General features: G+C 39.2%; 1 protein-coding gene across 2 annotated transcripts in view; it reads left to right on the top strand.

The window, feature by feature from the left end:
* The window catches only part of ARHGAP42 (Rho GTPase activating protein 42), a 136673-nt gene that overhangs the window by 28618 nt on the left and 84160 nt on the right, over window positions 1–23895 (top strand). For both annotated transcript variants that reach the window (XM_063305865.1, XM_063305864.1), the window contains exon 3: window positions 21842–21903. In XM_063305865.1, coding sequence (XP_063161935.1) covers window positions 21842–21903 — 62 coding nt within the window. The remainder of the gene's footprint in view (window positions 1–21841; window positions 21904–23895) is intronic.

Below are 23895 nucleotides of genomic sequence, written 5' to 3'. Positions count from 1 at the left end.
AGCACCTCAATGATGCCATGAGCTAAACCGTGAAGGGCCACCCAAGATGGGAAGGTCATGACAGAGAGGTCAGACTAAATGCGACCCCTGGGGAAGGTAATGGCAACCCACCCCAGTATTCTTGCCGTGAAAACTAAATGGATCAGTACAACCAGAGATATGCCAGTATACCATCGGAAGATGAGACCCCCAGGTCGGAAGATGGTCAAAGTGCTGCTGGGGAGGAACAGAGGATGAGTTCAACTAGCCCCAGATGTGATCATGCAGCTAGCTCAAAGCCGAAAGGATGGCTAGCAGCCGACGGTGCTGGTGGTGAACGGCGAATCCGATGTTCTAAGGGTCAACACGCCATTGGAAGTTGGAATGTAAGATCTATGAGCCAGGGCAAATTGGATGTGGTTATTGGTGAGATGTCCAGATTAAAGATAGACATTTTGGGCGTCACTGAACTGAAATGGACTGGAATGGGACACTTCACATCAAACAACCACCAGATCTACTACTGTGGACAAGAGGACCACAGAAGAAATGGAGTAGCCTTCATAATTAATAGTGAAGTGGCTAAAGCAGTGCTTGGATACAACCCAAAAAACGATAGAATGATCTCAATTCAAATTCAGGGCAAGCCATCTAACATCAAAGTGATCCAAATATACGCCCCAACCACAGATGCTGAAGAAGCTGAAGTAGAGCAGTGCTATGAGGATCTGCAGCACCTACTGGACAGCACGCCTAAAAGAGATGTTATTTTCATCACGGGAGACTGGAATGCTAGGGTGGGCAGTCAAATGACACCTGGAATTACAGGTAGGCATGGCCTGAGAAAACAAAACAAAGCAGGACATAGGCTGATAGAATTTTGCCAAGACAATTCACTCTGCATAACAAACACTCTCCTCCAACAACCTAAGAGACCGCTTTATACATGGACCTCACCAGATGGACAACACCGAAATCAGATTGACTACATCCTTTGCAGCCAAAGGTGGTGGACATCTATACAGTCGGTAAAAACAAGACCTGGAGCTGACTGTAGTTCAGATCACAAACTTCTTATTGCACAATTTAGGAGCAGACTAAAGAGATTACGGAAGACCCACAGATCAGCTAGATATGAGCTCACTGATATGCCTAAGGAATATGCACTGGAGGTGAAGAATAGATTTAAGGGACTGGACTTAGTAGATAGGGTCCCGGAAGAACTCTGGACAGAAGTTTGCAACATGTTCAGGAGGCGGCAACAAAATACATCCCAAAGAAAGAGAAAACCAAGAAGGCAAAATGGCTGTCTGCTGAGACACTAGAAGTAGCCTAAGAAAGAAGAAAAGCAAAAGGCGACAGCGATAGGGGGAGATATGCCCAATTAAATGCAAAATTCCAGAGGTTAGCCAGAGGAGATAAGGAATTATATTTAAACAAGCAGTGCATGGAAGTGGAAGAAGACAATAGAATAGGAAGGACAAGAGACCTCTTCCAGAAAATTAGAAACATGGGAGGTAAATTCCAGGCCAAAATGGGTATGATCAAAAACAAACATGGCAAGGACCTAACAGAAGAAGAAGAGATCAAGAAAAGGTGGCAAGAATATACAGAAGACCTGTATAGGAAGGATAACAATATCGGGGATAGCTTTGACAGTGTGGTCAGTGAGCTAGAGCCAGACATCCTGAGGAGTGAGGTTGAATGGGCCTTAAGAAGCATTGCTAATAACAAGGCAGCAGGAGCCGACGGCATCCCAGCTGAACTGTTCAAAATCTTGCCAGATGATGCTGTCAAGGTAATGCATGCTATATGCCAGCAAATTTGGAAAACACAAGAATGGCCATCAGGTTGGAAAAAAATCAACTTATATCTGCATACCAAAAAAGGGGAACACTAAGAATGTTCAAAGTATCGAACAGTGGCACTCATTTCACATGCCAGTAAGGTAATACTCAAGATCCTGCAAGGTAGACTTCAGCAATTCATGGAGCGAGAATTGCCAGACGTACAAGCTGGGTTTAGAAAAGGCAGAGGAACTAGGGACCAAATTGCCAATATCCGCTGGATAATGGAAAAAGCCAGGGAGTTTCAGAAAAACATCTATTTCTGTTTTGTTGACTATCTAAAGCCTTTGACTGTGTGGCCCATAACAAATTGTGGCAAGTTCTTAGTGGTATGGGGATACCAAGTCATCTTGTCTGACTCCTGAAGAATCTGTATAACGACCAAGTAGCAACAGTAAGAACAGACCACGGAACAACGGACTGGTTTAAGATTGGGAAAGGAGTACGGCAGGGCTGTATACTCTCACCCTACCTATTCAACTTGTACGCAGAACACATCATGTGACATGCTGGGCTTGAGGAATCCAAGGCTGGAGTTAAAATTGCTGGAAGAAACATTAACAATCTCAGATATGCAGATGATACCACTTTGATGGCTGAAAGAGAAGAGGAACTGAGGATCCTTATGATGAAGGTGAAAGAAGAAAGTGCAAAAGCTGGCTTGCAGCTAAACCTCAAAAAAACCAAGATGATGGCAACCAGCTTGATTGATAACTGGCAAATAGAGGGAGAAAATGTAGAAGCAGTGAAAGACTTTGTATTTCTAGGTGCAAAGATTACTGCAGATGCTGACTGCAGTCAGGAAATCAGAAGACGCTTAATCCTTGGGAAAAGAGCAGTGACCAATCTCGATAAAATAGTTAAGAGCAGAGACATCACACTGACAGCAAAGGCCTGCATAGTTAAAGCAATGGTGTTCCCCGTAGTAACATATGGCTGCGAGAGCTGGACCATAAGGAAGGCTGAGAGAAGGAAGATCGATGCTTTTGAACTGTGGTGTTGGAGGAAAATTCTGAGAGTGCCTTGGACTGCAAGAAGATCCAACCAGTCCATCCTCCAAGAAATAAAGCCATACTGCTCACTTGAGGGAACGATATTAAAGGCAAAACTCAAATACTTTGGCCACATAATGAGAAGACGGGACAGCCTGGAGAAGGTGCTGATGCTAGGGAGAGTGGAGGGCAAAAGGAAGAGGGGCCGACCAAGGGCAAGATGGATGGATGATATTCTAGAGGTGACGGACTCGTCCCTGGGGTAGCTGGGGGTGTTGACAACCGACAGGAAGCTCTGGCGTGGGCTGGTCCATGAAGTCACGAAGAGTCGGAAGCGACTAAACGAATAAACAACAAGAGGTGAGGCTGGCCCACACTCTCCCGGCCTTTAGAAAGGGAGTTAAGACCTGGCTTTGCCACCTCGCTTGGGGTGGGAGGGAGGACAGTAGATCGTGGAGGTGGCTGGTGCCATGATATGGCCCCCGTAAATTCCATCATGACCATCTTGGAGTCTATATGTTATATGTTATATTTATTTATTATATTGTATAATGAATTTTTATTCTTTTATTTATTGTAAGCTGCCCAGAGTCATCACTGAACGAGATTGGGCGGTGGATAAATTTAATAAATAAATAAATAAAATATATTTTGTACCCCCAAAGAATGGTATGCACACAAACAGTTGATATATTTTAATGAGGAGAAAGCAAAAAAGGGATTGCTCCTTTACGAGGCGTCTGTAGCTATGTTGGTTTTTGCATGCATAGAAAAACTCAGAAGAATAACAGATAAAACTAACAAAAATGGATCCCAGTGTACTAGAGATCTGGTCATACTGTCAATTTTGTAGAATGATCCTTCCTTCTTTTTTTTTAATCTGAGTTATATAATGATCTAGAATCAGAATAAGAAACATGGACTCTGAGGGATCCATCTTCTGATGTTTCTCGACTCTACTTTTAAGATTTTTTTGTATTATTTTAAAAAAGATTGAAATGGGAAGCTGGTATGCTGCAGAACATCCATTTCCAGAATTAACTTTATTTACAACAAGCAAACCATCCCACCATTTGTAGTCCTTTGAGATTCTGCCATCAGATTTCAGTGGCAAATGTTTTTTACATAAAGGGTACAAACGAGAGTGGTTCTTACGTCTCCAAGAATGCAGAATAGTTGTGTGTGTGTGTGTGTGCTGATTTCATCTCTTTTAATTTGGAGGTTCAAGAATAAAAATGGAAGAAGAAATTCTGTGGGCGGTAAATTTCTATCTGGAACTCTAAAACTCCTCCCTGTCCCTGAAAATGGCCCATAATTGGCCTAAAAAATGATGATTGCCTACCATTCCCACATTTAATCCCTCCCATGCGCAACCGTCCCGCACGGTAAGCCTCAAATCACTCACCATGCTGAGCTGAATCTGTGATCTTGTCATGCGCTGTCATGCGCTGCCTACTACTGAGTAAAACACAGACACTAATTTAGGGAAGATCAGGTTCTGGTTTATTTCAGCATAGTGCATAGCTAGAAAAAGCTGAGAGTGAAGGGAGCGCGCCGGTACGGGGTTTAAATAGCCCGTGCCGGTCAGTGCCCCCCCACCTTGGGTTGTGTCATCCCCCCAAGTCCTGTATGCTTCGTTGCCGGTAGGTGAGGGGTTGCGGGGCCCCTGCTGGTGTCCCGGGCTTCTCTCGTAATCGTCTTCTTCCTCCGGCCGGTGATTACTTTCAGCTGGGCGATATCCTTTGCGTTCCTGCTGACAGCTCCAGGCGTGCCTCGTGATCCGCCCTGTCTTTGTCGCTCTTTCTTCCCCCTTTGCGTTCTTTTGACTGGATTTTCCGGCCGGGGTCGTTCCCTTCTCCTCGGGGTCTGTGTCTGTTGTTGTGCGTCGCTTTGCTTATCTTTTAATCCCTTGCTCTTGTTTCCGTGGTATTGTTATGTGTGCCGTTGTGCTGATGCATTCAGCTCAACGGTGCTCATGACAGATCTCCTGCGTTGTAGTCTACCACATCAAATGGTCAGTTCCATTTAGCTATACCATCCTGGCTCTCATGTGCTTCATCAAATGATTTAACTACTTAGTTAAATTAGTAATAGAACTATTAGCAGTATTCTTGGCCATGTTGTCATGTAATGGTAAGCCAGCATTCTTCAAGCATTCTTGGACTTGGGTATTTTCTAAAAGATCTGGTTCCTGCAATATAAGAAAGAAGGCATGGATGGGGCCACTGGCACAGGGCCTTACTCAAGCAACCTAATCATTGTGGGTTAGTTTGATGCTGGTTTGCTGATAAGACAACTTTCTAAATGATGCTGGCTTATCCTTCTGTGCAAACCAGCACACTCTATGCCAAACTGGTGGAGGATTTACAGTCCAGTGAAAAAGTATATACCGCTTACCACAATGATTTTTGTAATGAAAAAATAAAACAAACACCAAACTTTGGTATTATTTGTTTGTTCAGACTCCCTTTATATATCAGTAGGACCCATGTGAAGCTTTGGTAATATGTAACAGCAAAGATATGCAAAAATCCAGAAAATCTGAAGAGAGGAAATGCTTTTCCACAGAACTCTAGAGCAGCCTTTCTATACAGAATAACCTCCCAGAAATTCAGAGCCATTTCTGAGAATTTTAGGACTCGAAGTTGACCCGTTGGGAGAAATCCCAGATTGGGGAAGGAAGACTTAGATGCAGTTTAAGGACCAAACAAGCAGATGATGCAGTTTCATCTAGTTATGGTACTGTAAATATTTAGCCACAGTCATGGAATCTTCAACTAGATTTGGCTTTGTCCAAGTAGCATATACATTGGTGCAATAAATAATCAATCCTAGGAGCAAATGAGACTTGAAAGCACACTTCTTGACTTGCCATGCTGATAAGTGCCATCTTTCAGGGGATAAAGGATGTTCATGGTGGTTTCTCCAAGCTTTGTAACTGTCTTTCTAATGTCTTTCTAAAGCTTTGAGGGTAGACAGTTTTTTTTCCTTTTTTGCAGGAACGTTCAGGGGAAGAACGATGGATTTTCATTAGAGTAATTATTAATGCAAATGCCATTATTAAATCGATGGATATTGGCACAGGACGTACAAGTTCTTGTTAGCAAAGACCTAAGATTTCTTTCAAAGGGAGGACCCAATATAAAGCTTTTTGATCCTTCTGTTTCAGTATGCTGTTTTTGTAACTTGAAGCATTAGACTTTGGATTTAGACTGCCATGCTACATTTCTCCCATGGTTGTGAAAATTAAGAACCTAATCTTTTTTTATAGCTACCATTCTGCTTCACTGATCTGAACCTCATGAGCAATATGCAGAAGCTGTATTCATATTTCAAATGAATAAGGTGGCTTGGCTTTCAGGACTTGGGATTACCAGAATTTTAATGCTGTGGATATTTGTGGATTTGTGTGAATTCAAGCACAGTTACCAGAGGGTGGGATGGCATCAGAGTCAGGTCTCGTCTTGCTACTGTCAATCAATGAACTATTGAAAGATAATCAAATTAAAAAGCCTAGCAGATGGCAGCTCCTAGCTTGCCTTGCTAAGGGTCAGGTCTTGTTTGTTTGTTTGTTTACTTATGTATTTATCAAATTTTACCACCACCCATCTCCTCCCCAAAGGAGGGACTCTGAGCGGCTAACAATAAAACAAAATTTGAAATTGTTACTTGTTACTACTTGGATGAAAATTTCTGCACTGTAGACTAGTCAGGGAAGTTGAAAAATATCCTTGATGAAGGCAGTGACAAACCATTCCCATGAAGCTTCCAAGAAGCTATGTGGACATCTCTATGAAATAATCAATTATGGAGCTGAATATAAGGAAGACTTATCTTTTAAGAGCTTAGAACTCTCTTACTGGATAGGAGGGGTATGGATATATATAGGGATTGGTGCATTTTAAGCTGTTTATGGTTTAAAATAGGATTTAGAAACTTCATTGAATTCATTTTTAATGGTAACTGCTTTTAATTAAAATAAGTAATTACATCAAAGTGTTTTTGCATTTTTATTTGAATTATATACCTGCTTTGGATTTTTTTAAAAACATGAAAATATGAGATATGGATAAAATAAATCGGTCAGTACTAGCTGATTGGAAGAAATTATTAAATTCCAGTAGGAATAAAATCTTAGCACTTTAAAAAAATGGAATGGATATTGGATTCGTTCAATCTCATAATGAAAGAATGAGCAAGAAAGTTGAGTGATCATATGTCCAAATATTTAATGGATTATAAATGTAGTGCTGTTCAAGCCACATTAATTATGTCCCTGTACTTCCTGATTTTTATTGCTGGTTTTGTGCAAATATTAATTGGACTTACCATTGCAAGATCTTTTTTTTTTCTTTTGCAGGTGTGACAATGAAGAGAAACAAACTTCTGGTATCTGATCTGAGTGCACTTCTAGATTTTTTATATATGGCTGCAAGATTAAATAGATTCAGCCCATTAACAATTCTAAGCTGTTTTCCTGTACTGTATGACATAATCAGTTTATTCCATTAATGAAAAATAACATAGCCATTGATTAGGTTTTAGGTCAGATATGAAGTGGTGAGGAATGTTAATGGGTTGTATATGGGATGTTAAAGTTAGTGGACAGGGAAATTGATGGAAACATGGAAATATGGCTGAGGGTTGATAGTTGGGAGAAGTAGAAAGGATTAGCTGAATGGCAAAGGGGTCAAGGGATTAGAATTCATCACATTCACCCAGACATCAGTTTATTTGAAGAATAACAAAAGTAAATCATCCAGTAAACATTCTGGATAATTGTCAGTAAAGCTCACACTTAAAGGATCTGAACACCTTCCCAGTACTTAAGGCAGGCTGTGCTGTTAACATAGTAAGACCGACAACTATTGCATCAGGTTTCTAAATATTCTTACTGTAGTTAAGCCATTCCAGAGCCTGAAGCTGTAAATTACAAGGAGTTAAACAGATTACATAGTAAACCTGTAGTCACCTACAGATCACAGAGCTGGGAAAATGTGCCTTTCTGCTTGAGTTATATAATAGCAGAATTCTTCATTCCCTGTGATGATGTGGAAAGATTTATGGTAGGAATTGCTGAATAGTAGTGGTCATTGTGGTCATGAAATTTGATCGTTTTGATCAACTGTCATCAACTAAAATACACATTGCTGGCTCATGACCAGCTATGGCAGTGACAGACCCATATCCTCAGGCTATGTCTCTGTTAACCTTTAATGCTGCATGCATTTTCTTAAGTGCTAAGTTGATAAAGAACTTCTATTTGTTCAGACATGTTTGGGGGGCTTCCTTTTCCTTCTCTCTGAAGCACATAGAGAATGTGTTTATACATGAATTCAAGCAGAAGCTTAAAAATTTCGGCTGACAATGATAAGAGCTCTATGTATTTTTGTCATGCTAAGCCATGATCATGGTAAACCGTAATCATGGTATTAAGCGAACCATAATTGGCTGAGCCTGCACAATATGCAGAGTCACAAGCCATGATTTACAAATCAGAATGGCTTGTAAAACTCAAGGTACATGATGGTTTGGTGCAGTGTTTGGATTCAGCCCTTTGATCTTGGGCAGATAGTTTGGAATGGGAAAAAGGAAAAGATCTAGGGAATATCTGTACCTGGAATTCTGTATTATTGTTCTGCTTGCTGCAGTTCAGAGAGGATACAACAGCCATAAAAGGTGCAAGCAGGGGCATTCAAAATGATCAGAGGGCTCAAACAAACACCTTCCTGCATGAAAAGGCTATATTTCAATGTGGAAAATGTGGAATGCAGAAATGGCTATGCTTGAATGTAGGAAAAAAGGACTAAGGGACATGCCTGAGGTATATAAATCAAGCATAGTCTGGAGAAAGACTACTGTATTATGAGAGCATCCAATTAACCTGATAAGGAACTTTAAAACAGTGCATAATTAATCAGTGGAATTCATTATCACAAGATATGGTGACGACTAGTAACTTGGATGGTGTCAGGCCTAGCCCAAGAACAACGAAGAGTCAGTCCATTCAAATTCCAGTTCTTTATTTGCTCACACTGTATAGACAAAATCTTGCCAGACTAAAGCTACTCTACCTAATCTAAGGGAAAGTAACCTGGGAGACTCAGGGCGGGGCTATCCTGAACCTCTTGCCTCCCAGAATGTGCCTCCGCTTATCTCCTCTCCTCCACCTCCTTGGAATGGGCTCCTTCCTTCCTGAGAACCAGCAGCACTGCCGAAATCCACCACGGATGGCTTTAAAAGGGGACTGGATAAATTTATGGGGGATAGTTCTACTGAGGGGTATTAATATCAGTGTTACCTCTGAAATGGGGCAGCAGGCCCCCAAATACAGTTGCTGGAGAACAATGGTATGAGAGGTTCCCATCTACCTCTCATACCATTGTTCCCCAGCAACCCTATATGCTACAGTAAGAGGGGTCTTGATCTGATTCAGCAGGGCTATTCTGATGTTTGAACAATAACTTCCTTACATTCTTGAAGCCCAGCCCGAGTATCTGTTCTCTCCTGAACCTGTGAAATCCCAGAAGTCTTGGAGGATGTGTGCATTTCTCTTTATAGTAGATAGTTGTGGTGAGTTTGGCCATAGTAGTCTCCAGATAGCAATTTATAGGTTAGCACCCTCCAAATTATGTTGGGGTTGCAAACCTCAGAGTTTCTGTCTGGCATGGCCCATGCTACTGTGATGGTTTCTTTTCTTACTATTTTTTTTAAATTTTACTTCTAGCATTAGCAGACTTGTTGTGCTCTAAGAATTTTTCTTTGGAACATGTAACTCCTGCTGAAAATATTGCAGTTTTTCTAATCTTCAAAAATGGTTTTAGGCAGATGGTCCTCAAATGCATTAATTAGTTTTTTTTCAAAACACTCTAGTATTAGATGAAGCACAGATTAAGTCCCAAGTACTTTCATTTCTTGTTCACCTACATAGAGCGACCCACGTTTAAAGATTATACAGCTGCAGTCATGGAAATACCAGGCGTTTTCTTCTTTCTTAAGTACCAGATAGCAAAATTGTTTCTCTTACAGTATGTTAATTGGTTATAGAATTATGTATGCCAGGTGTAGAAAGCAAGCTTTATCTGGGAATGTTGTTGTTGTTAGTTGCTGTCGAGTCGTTTGCGACTCATGGTGACCCTGTGTATAGCAGAACGAAATACTGTTCGGTCTTGCGCCGTATGCCTGACTGTTCCAATGCTTGCATCCATTGTTGCGGTAACTGTATCAATCCATCGCATTGAAAGCCCTCCTCTTTTCCTCTGGCCCTCGACTTTACCAAACATGATATCCTTTTCAAGCAATCGGTCTTTCCTGACGATGTGCCCCAAGTATGAGAGTCTAAGCTTAGTTATCTTCACCTCTAGGGAACCTTCTGGTTGTATTTCTTCTAAAACTGATTTGTTTGTTCTTCTGGCAGTCCATGGTATTTTCAATAATCTTCGCCAACACCACAATTCGAATGCATCAATTCTTCTATCTTCCTTTTTTAATGTCCGACTTTCACAGGCATATGTGGCAATTGAGAAGACCATGGCATGAGTCAGACGCACCTTTGTTTTTAAGCTGACATCTTTACTTCTGAAAACTTTAAACAGGTCTTTGATGGCAGGTTTTCCCAGTGTGATACGTCATTTGATTTCTTGGTTACTACTTCCCTTGGCATTGATCATTGATCCAAGTAGAATAGATAAGGTAAAAGCTATCTTTCTCTCCATGCCTTACTAACTGGTACCTTCTGGGTGAAAGTTAGGGAACAATGGTCTTCTGTCTTGACCAGTGTTACTGTTAGTCATAGGCAAGTCATTGTCTAATCTACATCTTGGCTTGAAAATTCAACTTGGAAAACCTGAATGTTTTTACTTTGAACTTGTTTGGAAAAATAGGAGAAGGGTGGGGAGAACAATGATGATAGAGGATGACAGAAGCCTTACCAGACATGCGTATGCACATTAGAAGTCTTTTTTTAAAGTATAATTTTGGTTTTGTCTAAAACCTGCTTCCTGGTTGTTAAATATATTTACTGCCCTTAAGATTCTTTTTTTTTACCCCTAAACCAAGCAACGTATTACAAGGAGACTCCTTATCCAATGTTTAAATTACAGGGTGAGAGCTTCCCACCAAATTTAGCAAAATCATTATCTTGCTGTCTTTAAATGGTACTTAAGAAAACCTTCACAAAACATAAAATGAACTCTCTGGTTTTCTTGTTGTATGTAGGGAGTTGTTCTGTTTCAATTCAGACTGTTGATCAAGGTTAGGGGTGCTTTTTCTGGGCTGGACAGCTTTTTTATAAATATATAATATATATCTGCTGCCATGTAAGTGGTCTATTTCAGTCCTTTTTGAACTTTCAGCCAAACCCTATGTGATATTTGGAATGGAGTAATTTGGAGAAAAATACCCAAACCTTAGTACTGATTAAAAGATGATTCAGATTAGATCTAAACCTACTGTCAAGTCCCAACGCAGTTGGACAAGATCAAGGAACCAAGAACTACACAGATTTCAGTAAGATTTCTTTAATGTTAGTGAGATTATCTCTTACTGTGTATCTCTGCTCTACCTCATTATCTTACTTTCCCCCCCAAAAAAACTCACTGTATTTGTCTGAGATTTGGCAACTTTAGAGACTATTAAAGTTGCAACTTTCATTACAGATTGTTGCAAATACAGGTTGTTGTTGTGGTGCTTCAGATTTTAAAGAAGCATAACAGAAAATCTGCACTGTTTTCTCTGAAGTTTAGGAAGTTTCATTCTCTCTAATTAACTTTCTTGCAAATTATAATCCATTCTGCTTTAAAATAAACCCCCAAACTGTAAAACAGTTATTTTTTGTTCTTCCCACTTTAGATAATCAGAGAATGGAGCTGTTTATTCAAATCTTACTTTGGATGTAAACTTGGGTTAGCCTGATCTGAACGACCTCTGCTCTTTTCTGGAGCTCTTGATCAGTTCTCCAAAATGGATATGGTAAACTTTACATACTCCTGGTATTTAAATATCTGATCTTTTTTCTATATTAGAGCAAACTGTACTTTGTTTTCTTCTGTTTTTTTTAAATTTAAAATGAATAGCGAATTGCAATTTTTACTGGAAATTCATTATGTACACATTTTAAAAAAACTATTCAGTAACATATATTTCACTTAGATTAGTTTCTTAAAAATGAGTACACTGAAGCTGCTTAATATAGCTAAAGACCTGCATCTGTGAATATATATTCTTCCTAGAAGCAGTCAGCTGGAAAAAGTTAATAACATTTTAATTTTAAATTGCATTCATATTCATTGCCTGGACTGATTTACATTCTGCCTTACTTTATGAAATGGTGTTTTTCTAGAAGCAGGAAAGATACCTCCTTGCATCAAAGTGAATTAGTGAACATTCATTTGCTTTGTGTTTGGCCAAGCAGCTCAGAAGGGGAGCAATCAGCAGGTATCATAAGAAATACACTCTGAGTAAGTTGGTAGAAGAAATCACAGATACTATGTTGGTAGGCAAAGCCCAGGTAGAACTTACCTTATGCCCATTGTACCCTTTATTTCTTACTTATTATACTTTGAATTATTTTTTTAGTAAGTCCATCTTCTTCTGAACTGTGACCAGTGCGTCAGATAATAAGTAACCAAGCAAAAGAATATTGTATGTAAATTTGTGTCAGAAGAAACTTAGTTAATGATTCCATTTTAAAATTTGAACTGTTGATATAATGGCTTACTTATAGTACCCATTATTACTTCTTTTTTTGGCAGAGACAGACATATAAAAAGTATAATCCATCTTCTAAGAGCAGAAAGTTGGTTCCTTGGCTCATACTCTCAAAGTTAAATTTCACCTTCCAAGTTGGGTGCAAGCTAGTATGAAAAGTGGAAGAAGCATCATGTGTTTGCATCTTTAAGGAAAGGATCTTAGAAGCAGCATTCAAGATGATATGAAGATTGGTTGCAGTAATCCCCAAGTAATTGTCTTGGGAATTAATTTCATCCTGGTTAATAACACTTATTATTTATAACTTTCTAAATCATTGGTGACCCAGGAAGGGTGTTAGGAGGTAATTAAAGTTATCACCAAAGTGAAACTGAGGAGATGTTAAAACTCAGTACTAAACTCAGTACTTGTGTAAGTGTTGGGCAAGATGGTTAGAACTTGAATTAAAAATAATAGAAAGCACTTAAACATCATTTGAATTTATGCCAGAGAGGAATTTTAGACACAGTTACTTTATAGGGCATTTTAACTTATAGCTCAATAGTACTAGTTTTCATAGCTAGCATATTAGAGTGGTAGTAGGCTTTGGCATAGAAGTAGTAAACTACTAGTACGATTCATAACAAGCATATTAAAGATTTTCATTTGTGCCTCTGAAAGCTTTTTTTTAAACAGTCTTGATACCACTGCTTATGGCTATGGTGGAAGGGAGAACCTTGCATATAATAGTAGGACAGTACATCACAGTCATCAGCTATACAACTAATGGTAAAATATGCAGCTGGTGAAAGTTATTTAGGAAACCCTGACCAATTTCTTTCAGCTGTGATAATTAATACTTGGAATGAATTCTTCTCTAGTGGAAGCTTAACCAGTTTGTTCTCACATATGTTGTTCATTGTGCTACCATTGGCAGTAGAATCCACATGTTTTAGTGCATTCTCTGTTGAATAAAGAACATTTGCTATTGCTAACAAAATCTTTATTTCTTACCATTGCAATTTTGATTTGACATAACCGCTTTGCTTCTCTCTCTCCTAGATTAGAACAGGAGAAGATGCCCAGGTCACAATTCCCTCTGCAATTTTCACTTTCTTCTTGAAGCATTAAATAACTATTGGAACTTTGCTATTATGGCACCAGCTATCTATTTAACTGGCACAAAGATCAAAATTGCCAGGGCATTATGATACTGTCCATAGGAAAAGTTGCAGTGCTGAAAAGCAAATGCTCAGCTGTTTGTCGCAGCCTATATTTTAGATCAGCCTTTCTCAACCTTTTGACCCTGGAGGAAACCTTGAAATATTTTTCAGGCCTTGGGGCACCCCTGCACATTCAGGCCAGAAGTTACAAAATTATTGTATTTGTTTCAAGTGTAGCCCTGTATATATCCATTAACAGGGTTCTTAAACTGAAAATAAAGAATGAAACTTACCTCTTGAATGTGAAGTTGACCAAATTTGACATAACTTTTTAAATAAATCGTGATCTCCCAGGGAACACCTAGTGAACTCTCGCAGAACCCTAGGGTACCACAGAACCCTGGTTGAGAAACCCTGTTTTAGATTATATGAAATTGCTCAAATTTAAAAGTCCTATTTCTTTTTATAACTGAGATACAAGACCATGTTTGAGCAAGCAGTGTAATAAATGCTCTGAATTGTACCTCAAAAGTTTATCTGCTACTATCTACCTGAAATCCTAGATATTCTTGGTACCGCAATCAGGAAATACTGAGATTTGCCTTCAGGTTTTTCTTCAGATCTCTACAAGCCTATTTGCATTGGAATTTTATTTATTGACATTTATTTTATATACTTATGTCTCCTCTTTGACCAGGTTTTTTCTTTCCATTTTTTCCTAATAACAATAACTCAGAGCTACGTTGGGCTGAGAGGCAATGGCTGGTTGCCCAGTGAGGAGCTGTAGCTGAGGATGGACTTGAATCTGGATTTTCCTTTTTTTTAAAATTGATTTTATTATTTCACAAAGAACATCTTTCTTTCTATACTTTTTCTTTCTTCTTTCTTCTATTCTTTATTAGTTTGTGTCTGTTTGTTTTTTTTAATGGATTTTCCCACTCCTGGTCCAGCACTTCAACTGCTCCACCACTTCGGCTCTCTTATCAGACTTAGACACCTGCAAGTTTTTGCTGTGTAGAGATATAAATAACAAACTTGGTGGGAATGTGCTTTCTGAAATGTTGCTGGAAGCTGAATGGTGGGATCCCTCAAGTTAAGGTTCTGACTCAGTGTCTGGAGGGTGGGGTGGTGGTGGACTGGATAGGAAAGAACAGACTCACACACAACTCTGGTAAGACCAAGTGGATTTTGAGACTTCTTGAGTCTGGGGATTTTCTTTCTCTAGCTCAGACAGACCCAGTATAGAATTTGGAGGCCATTCATGACTCCTAGCCTGGCAACTGCTCAAAGAGCAGGTGGCCACAGTGTCTGAGAGGGCTCTGCGCAAATTCATCTTACGTACCAGTTCTGTTCTTCTCTGGATCAGGACGCCCTACTCATGGTCACTCACACCTTGGTTACTTCCTGTCTGGATTCCTACGTGGGGTTGCCCTTGAAGTACCCTTGAAGATGTTCTCTAGTCCCTTCCAACGCTTTGATTCTATGAGTAAAGTAAAAATAGAAAGCCTTAATTATTCTGATTATGGAGAGAACATAGGAACATTGTGATGTTTCTGTTCGTCCATTTGCATGGGGCTGGACAAAAATACTTTCAGCTCAAGCCTTGTTTGTTCCCTGTTGTACTGTCGGCTTATTTCTATCCTCCAAAAAGAGTGTGTGTGTGTGTGTGTGTTTGTGTGTGTGTATTGAGCAAGAGGGAGAAAGAGACTAGAAGTGTATACACACAGTGACTCTTCATGAAATTGACAGAAAAACCCCTTCCCTTCAAACATAACTTCTCAGTAGCTATGGCTGTGCAGATCTGGCTTTTGCACAGTTGTCATGTCATGAACTGTTACAGCTCTGTAACTAAGAAAAAAAAAGGGCAATCTCAATCTATACTGAAGTTTCTCTAGGATCAATTGCTCTAAATTTGTAATCTGGATTTGTAGAGGGGTTGCTCCAACTGCAGAGCTCAGTATAATTAAAATAGTCATGCTTGAAGCTAGCTTACGTAAAAAGCACTTATCCAGCCAGTCTTTCTACCTCAGTATTAGACTTTAATACATGCATAGAATTCTTAGACCAACGTGGACTTTATCAGTATTAAATCCTGAGACCTTTATATGCAATGAAGGTTACTGAATTATATCCTTCCCCCAAAGTTTGATTCCAGGATTTTCAGAATCTTAACCCATGGCTCTTTCAGCTAGATAGGCTGAGTTTAATGCTAATATAGAAAGCCAGTTTAGTGGTGAAGGCATCAGGCTAGGAACTGGGAGACTGTGAGTTCTAGTCTCGCCTTAGGAACAAAGCCAGCTGGGTGACCTTGGGCCAGTCACTTTCTCTCAGCCCTAGGAAAGAAGCAGTGGCAAGCCACTTCTGAAAAACCCTGCCAAGAAAACTGCAGGGACTTGTCCAGGCAGTCTCCAAGAATCTGACACGATTGAACGGATTTAAAAAAAAATACTAATATATTAATGTGATAATTAATTGGGATTTATTTTACAAGTTCTTTCACAGAGAGGAAAAAATAGAATATGATTTAAAATAAAATTTGGATTAAGGTAAATTTGTTAAATATAGAAAGGTTCTATTTAAAGGCTGGTTTTCTTCATAAAGAACTATGACAAAAATATATCTGAAATTTGTTTACTGCATGACTTCATTTCTAATTAAAAGGCAATTCATAATCTAAAAAACTCATAATAATACAGGTAGCCAGTATGAATATCAGATTAAAATTCAAAGCAATTAAATGTAAAATAAAAGTTTTTTTAAAAAATGCTGATTAATCTGACATAGTTGTATATGGGTGAGCAAATGTAAGAAATGTATTCCACTATCTGAGAGTGTCTTCTGAAAGCCAAAACAGTGACCAAACCTTGTATTACTATCTGAATAGTAAATATAAACAATTCTGTCCACATAGCCAATCTCAACCTTGCTTTGTTAACAAAGCTTATTAATGGTACTGTCATAATAGTTTCTTCATAAGCACAGTTGCAGTTTCACTTAGCAGCCGCTTTGCTTAACAACAAAGTTGCTAGTCCCAATTGTCGCTAAATGAGGACTACCTGTAAATGTGCCCTTAGGCTTACCAGTTGTGTGTGTGTGTGTGTGTGTATCTCACCCCAGCTGATCCAATCTCCAAAGCAAATGATAATTATTAGCATAAAACAATAAAATGTATTTTGGAGTTTCTATAATAATTCCCTAATCAGAAAATAAAATGCAAATACCAGTAGGAATTAATGAGATGAAGTATTTGCATATCTTGCACTTCTCCTGTAGTGGTTTATGGTATTTTATCTTTAATACTGAAAATTGTTTCAAATGCATTGAAGTTAGGAGTTTGAACAAGATCCAGATGGGCAGAAAATTATACCCATAAGTTCTAATCTTTTCAGTTAGGTCAAGTGGCTTTAATGTATGATGGCTTTTTTCCCCAAGATATGAAGTTCTGGAAGAATAATTATACTGATAAGTTCCTGACGAAATGGGTTAGTCCTAAAATACCATCCATCATTTTGGATTTATTTAAATAACTGTATTAGGGAGAACATCTGAAAAGTGCTTCAAATAGAAAGAACATCTGTTTTTCTGTAAACAAAGTCCTATATGTATGAATTTCCATCAAATATCTTAAGTGAGTGATTTTCGAGTTATATTTTATATATAATCCAAATGCTGGAGTACAGAACAACATATTGATAGTTAATAGAATCTTTATTTTGGACAAAATGTTAAACATCCATAAATACTAGCATAAATACGGTTATTCTTTTCTACAGAAGGCAACAGGTTTGTTTGTTTTAATGTAAATATGAGTATAACCATTTTACTTTTTCAGACAATTCAGTATCTTGTAGGCTTTTTTTTTTTTGCCCTGGATTTGGAAAAGCTCCAGGGAAAACAGCTGCAAACCTGTTTTAACTTTCATGAAAGAAACTGCCAAACTTATAACAGGAAGAAAATGCAGTTGTTTTCTATGTGTTATCTTTGGTTTCAGATCACGAACTTCTTATTGCACAATTTAGGATCAGACTAAAGAGATTAGGGAAGACCCACAGATCAGCTAGATATGAGCTCACTAATATTCCTAAGGAATATGCAGTGGAGGTGAAGAATAGATTTAAGGGACTGGACTTAGTCGATAGGGTCCCAGAAGAAGTTTGGACAGAAGTTTGCAACATGTTCAGGAGGCGGCAACAAAATACATCCCAAAGAAAGAGAAAAGCAAGAAGGCAAAATGGCCGTCTGCTGAGACACTAGAAGTAGCCTAAGAAAGAAGAAAAGCAAAAGGCAACAGCGATAGGGGGAGATATGCCCAATTAAATGCAAAATCCCAGAGGTTAGCCAGAAGAGATAAGGAATTATTTTTTAAACAAGCAATGCCCGGAAGTGGAAGAAGACAATAGAATAGGAAGGACAAGAGACCTCTTCCAGAAAATTAGAAACATGGGAGATAAATTCCAGGCCAAAATGGGTATGGTCAAAAACAAAGATGGCAAGGACCTAACAGAAGAAGAAGAGATCAAGAAAAGGTGGCAAGAATATACGGAAGACCTGTATAGGAAGGATAACAATATCGGGGATAGCTTTGACGGTGTGGTCAGTGAGCTAGAGCCAGACATCCTGAAGAGTGAGGTTGAGTGGGCCTTAAGAAGCATTGCTAATAACAAGGCAGCAGGAGACGACGGCATCCCAGCTGAACTGTTCAAAATCTTGCGAGATGATGCTGTCAAGGTAGTGCATGCTATATGCCAGCAAATTTGAAAAACACAAGAATGGCCATCAGATAGATAGATAGATAGATAGATAGATAGATAGATAGATAGATAGATAGATAGATAGATAGATAGATAGATAGATAGTTTTACAGCTTAGAAAACTGGTATGTGTTGAATTATAATTAATCATATTTATTAAAATAACTCATACAAACTATATTTAGAATACAGTAACCCCAATGCCATTTCTTCCTGTTTGGTAATGTGTGCATGTGTGTGCTCGCACACATGTTTAAATATCCTTGCAACAATCTTGTAGTACAGCTTAGTCTGAGAAAAAGTTATTTCTTCTTTGGTTGAAGGACCATAATTGATTGTCAGATTTATATGTCTGGATAGAAGGCTATTGCTTAGTGTAGTCTGCTGGAAGAGATCCATTTTTCAAGGTCTTTTACGACAGAGGGACATCTCCCAAAAGAAACTGGGTTGCAGTCTGGTGATTCTTCTGGACTCTCAGCCCTTGCTGAATTGGTAGGTGAAAGCTGTGGTGAGGGCAAGCTTTTGCACAGGTTCGGCTGGTGCACTAGGTACAGCCATTCCTAAAATGGGAGGCACTGGTAGCAATCACAACTGCGGGTGGCTTCACAACTGCTCAACTGGACTGGTTTAACTCCTTCCACAAGGGAAGCTTCAGGTGATACAAAATACAGCTGCCTGGATATTTAAGGAATGCTGCAGTATTGTCATGTACCACTGGTACTACTGGAGTTGCATTGGTTGCCTGTGTGTTTCTGGGTGCAGTTTCAGGTGCTGGTAATAACTGATAGAATCCTGCAGGGCTTCAGATCTGGGCATCTGTGAGACTGCAGTAGAAGCTGCCCACCTAAGGCAAGCTGGCATTACTAAAAATCCCCAGCCCCTGAGAGGTGCAGCAGGACTGTACTCAGAAGTGGTCATTCTTTGTCAAAACTTCCATCTTGTAGAACCAGTTGCCCTTAAAAATAAGATCAATGTCCTTATTAATGTAGGCTTACTAAACCTGGGTTCTTTAAGTGGGCACTTAAGAATGACAAGGCAGTAAATGTGTAGCTGGCATGTGTATGGGGACCGCTTATTTTGTTTTAAGGTTGTTACAGTATTGAATTGCTGCGATATATACTATGTATATGTGTGTGTATAAATTGCTTGAAGTACTACAGTTACATAGCTTTTGCAGGTTGCTTAGATCCACTCAACTCAAGCCATGCAAAAGAAGTTGTAAGAAATAAATGCTGCGCTTCATGACATATTGAAGGACCAGGTTGGGGACAGATCTCCCAGAGGAAAATTTGATCTGAATGGTCACTAAGAGTTAACACAACTTGATGGTACATAATCAGTCAGATCAATCTGTTCCCATGACTTTGTAATTTGGATATTAATGCAAGAATAGGGTTGCCACTCTCAAAAGCAGGAAAGAATCCTGGGACATCTTAAATAATTTATGATTGTACAAGGTTTTGTGGATCATAGTTCACTTTGTCAGGTAATTAGACAGTAAAAGAAAGATCCAAAACTTTGAAAATTACTTAGAGGAAGCACCAATGATTTGAATAGTTGTTGCATGTGATATACAGACATTCTTGGATGATAATGGGCTCATAAAAACATGTATTGTGGTAAGAAAGTTTATACTTTACTTAACGCATGAGAAATAATATTAAAACATCTAACAAATTTCTGTCTTAACTGTTTCATGATAAAGGTTTGTACAGTTCTTCCTTTGTCATCTATCCCCCTCTCTCTCACATGGTGCTGGATATTGCACTGAATGCATAATCAGGAGCCATGAGAGGCTATTAGACACTAAGATGAGGATCTTCACTTTACCATGTTTCTTTTATGAATGTACTAATGAATAGGTTGGCCTTTTAAAGTTTTTACTTAAAGTGATCATGAAGAGAGCCACATGTTTTTTTTGTACTTGACAGCATACACATGGGAATTCTGTGCCATCAGAAAAGTAAAGCGACTTAGATACATCAGAAAAAAGGTGTTTGGGAAACAAGTACAAATTCTGTGACAAACTGCAGTTCATAGTATCCTTAAAATGGAGTAGCTACTATTGTGAAGTCATATCAAAGTGGTTTTTATTTTACTGATACCTATAAGAATGCAACTGTTTTATCAAAGCACTTGCCCAGATATGAAAGCAAATTCAAACAATGTGTTCTTTATCTTCTTCACCACAAATAAATGTGATGTCTGTGGCTGTCATTCTCAAGTGTCTATAAGTTGTTCCTACATGAATTACACATCTGGGATAATTGCACAGCTATAATTTTGTATCATCTTGTGTCGACAATGAAAATAAGAGTCCTTGAGATGTCTCTAATTTGTCTGCAGTGGGCATCTTTATTAAAACATTCTTATTTTATGTATATAATTTGTACTTTGGCTAAGAGCTTGCCACTCAAAAAATACAATCTCTGTAAAGAGGAACTTGAAGAATGGAAGATAATATGAAGTTAGGGTTCTCTTTACCATTATGCTATATTCCTACGGTATTTATCTGATAGGATATTTCTCTGCCAACTTGCTCGGCTCTCTCTCTCTACTCTCTATCCATACTGCTAAACTATTGGTGGAAGTAACAGTTCCCAAATTTAACACCTGAGCACTTGATTCAGGATTTGGACCATCTTAACAACTTGGGTTTTTGTGTCCGTCAAGAGGCTTGGGCTGAGTACTGTATACAGCTGAATGGAGCTTTTTCTCCAATCAGCTACATGGTAGATTTGATGAAAGGGAAATAGATGATGATTTAGATGGCACAAAAACAGATGGTGAGAAGGAGCAACATCAAACCACATACTTTCCTCTGCGTGTGTATGTATGTATACTGTACATGCACATTCATAGGAGTCCATACCTAGATGTAAGAAGGGGTAGTATTAGCAAGATACGTGTACAGGAGTGCAAAAATCTATTTTTCCTTCCAACCCCAATAGTTTTTAAGTCTTGACCTGTTCATATTCATGTTTAATATTCTGGTCATATTCATTATAATACTTTTTAAAATGATACAGGTTTGATAATTATGAACATCAGATTTTTTTTTATTTTTTTTTTAGTGAAAATTTCCTTTTTGCTTTTCTGGAGACCTTTTTGGATTGTTTCTCTTTTGGAGATTTACATAGATTTGGATGTATGGTAAAAGTTTAAAACTGTGATGTTTGTGTGCATGTATGTTCTAATTTCCTTTTGTTTATTTTTGCACCTTTTTTCCCTCTTTCTTTCTGTATTTTAAAGTAGTAAAAATAGGGGAAAAAGTCTAAAAAGCATTGTCTTGAAGTTATAGCCAGGGATATTACTTTATAGTTTTGATACTTCCTGGTGGAATTTATAAGGGGTGTGTATGTGTGTGAAGAATAGCACAGCAGTATAATGTAAAAATAATTGTTTTCTGTGTCTTTTTATAGCCCAGTCGTTAAAGGAGTTTGCCCGATTGCTGATTGCTGTAGAAGAGGAAAGGAGACGCCTGGTAAGTCTGTCTGAGAAGGTGCTTGTAAAATCCCATTTCTGTTTCTCCATCCCAGAAAGTCCCTGTTTCAGTTTTGTAAATTCCCAGCAACAAGTAACCAATTTAACAATTACTTGGCAGGTGCCAATTAAATACATCATTTTGTACTTTGCAGTCTGCATATTCTGCTTTTTATTCTTTTCACATTTAAGAAACCAACGTTATTTTTATTCAGAATTCTCGCTTTCGGTACACGATAGCTGTTACCCTTAGCTGCAACTGTGCTTCTAGTTCTGCTTTTTTTAAACAAGAAGAACATTCACCCAAGAGGCCCTGGATTAGAGTGATACAACTTGAGACCTGAAAGTAAAAGTAAGCCCCTTGAATGCCACCCCAAACACCTGCACAAGTTGGTAAAGGTAAAGGTTCTGGTTTAGTCGTGTCCGACACTAGGGGGCCGTGCTCATTTCCGTTTCATGGCCGAAGAGCCAGCGCTGTCCAAAGACGCTTCCATGGTCATGTGGCCAGCATGACAGTGTTACCTTCCCACTGAAGTGGTACCTATTTATCTACTTGCACTTGCATGCTTTCGAATTGCTAGGTTGGCAATTGCTGGGGCGAGTGCAGGAACTCACGCCATCACACGGCACTCGGGTCTCGAACCGCCGAACTTGCAACCTTCCGGTTGACAAGCCTGGAGTCTTAACCGCTGAGCCACCACGCCCCCTTTGGCACAGGTTGTTACCAAATTGTAATTTTTTAATGTGATCAGAAGGGATAAATTCTTAAATACATGACCAGATATTATGATATTAGATATGTTTAATTCCAAATAAATAGAAATGAAATGAATTGTTCTAACTGTACCCACTACCTTTTTGGCTGGGACTTCTACTAACAAATATATCTCAGCCCTTTGAGGTAGACAGATTAGGAAACCAAAGTCATGGAGGCCAATATTACTTTTATTATAAGGTTATCGCAACAGAATCTTCCAGGTTTGAATGCGCTCCCCCCCCCCCTTTATACTCATGAGAACTAGGGAGGGTCTTGCCTGAGGTGTTTTCTCAGGTTACAGTTCTGCTTCAGACTCAGGTTTCTTTTATCTGACCATTGGCTTGGTAGCAACTGTTCCTCAGGATCATTCCTTCTATCCATTACTTTGTGGCTCCAAAACGATTTTTCACCTCCGCTTTAGATTAATCTTCCCCAACTAGTGTTTTCCATTTGACTGGAGAACAGCCTTCTCCAGCCTGCTGGATCACAGTTCTAGGAGTTTCAAACCCAATATATCCAACATATGCCAAATTGAGGAAGATAAACAGAATAGAGGTTAAGTGTTCTGCTCCTTCTCTCCTCTGCTATCCAACAGAGTGCAGAAGATGGACTTTCTTCCTTGATCATGTTTAAATGCTGGATGGAGATGATGACTACACCTAGCATTTCTTGCTCTCTGTATAGAAATTCATGCACTCTACCACCACCTAAAGAATAGTTGCCACAATTAGTCTTTAATCACATTTATGCTGGTGCCCCAGAAGCATTGCCAAAATGCTACAGATTTATTAAATCTGCGCTCTACATGGGGCTACCCTTGAAGAATATCCAGAAGCTTCAGCTGGCCTAGAATGTGGCTGCGCAGGCTATTTTTGGCACCCCTAGAAGGGCGCACATAACACCTTTGCTACACGAGCTGTATTGGATACCAGTCTGCTTCCGGGTCCAATTCAAGGTGTTGGTTATCACCTATAAAGCCCTACATGGCACGGGACCAGGTTACCTAAGGGACTGCCTCTTCCTCGTTCCATCAGCCCGCCCCACCCAATCATGCAGAGAGGGCATGCTAGGACCCCGTCGATAAGAAAATTCCATCTGGCGGGGTCCAGGAGGCGAGCCTTCTCTGCAGTAGCACCCGCCCTCTGGAACATCTTGCCCCTGGAGGTGAGATTAGCCCCATCGCTCCTAGCCTTTTGGAGGAAGTTGAAGACCTGGCTCTGCCCCTGGGCTTGGGGC

The sequence above is a fragment of the Candoia aspera genome, chromosome 5 (assembly GCF_035149785.1).
Source record: "Candoia aspera isolate rCanAsp1 chromosome 5, rCanAsp1.hap2, whole genome shotgun sequence".
Taxonomy (NCBI): domain Eukaryota; kingdom Metazoa; phylum Chordata; class Lepidosauria; order Squamata; family Boidae; genus Candoia; species Candoia aspera.
This window is presented reverse-complemented; position numbering and strand designations above follow the sequence as displayed.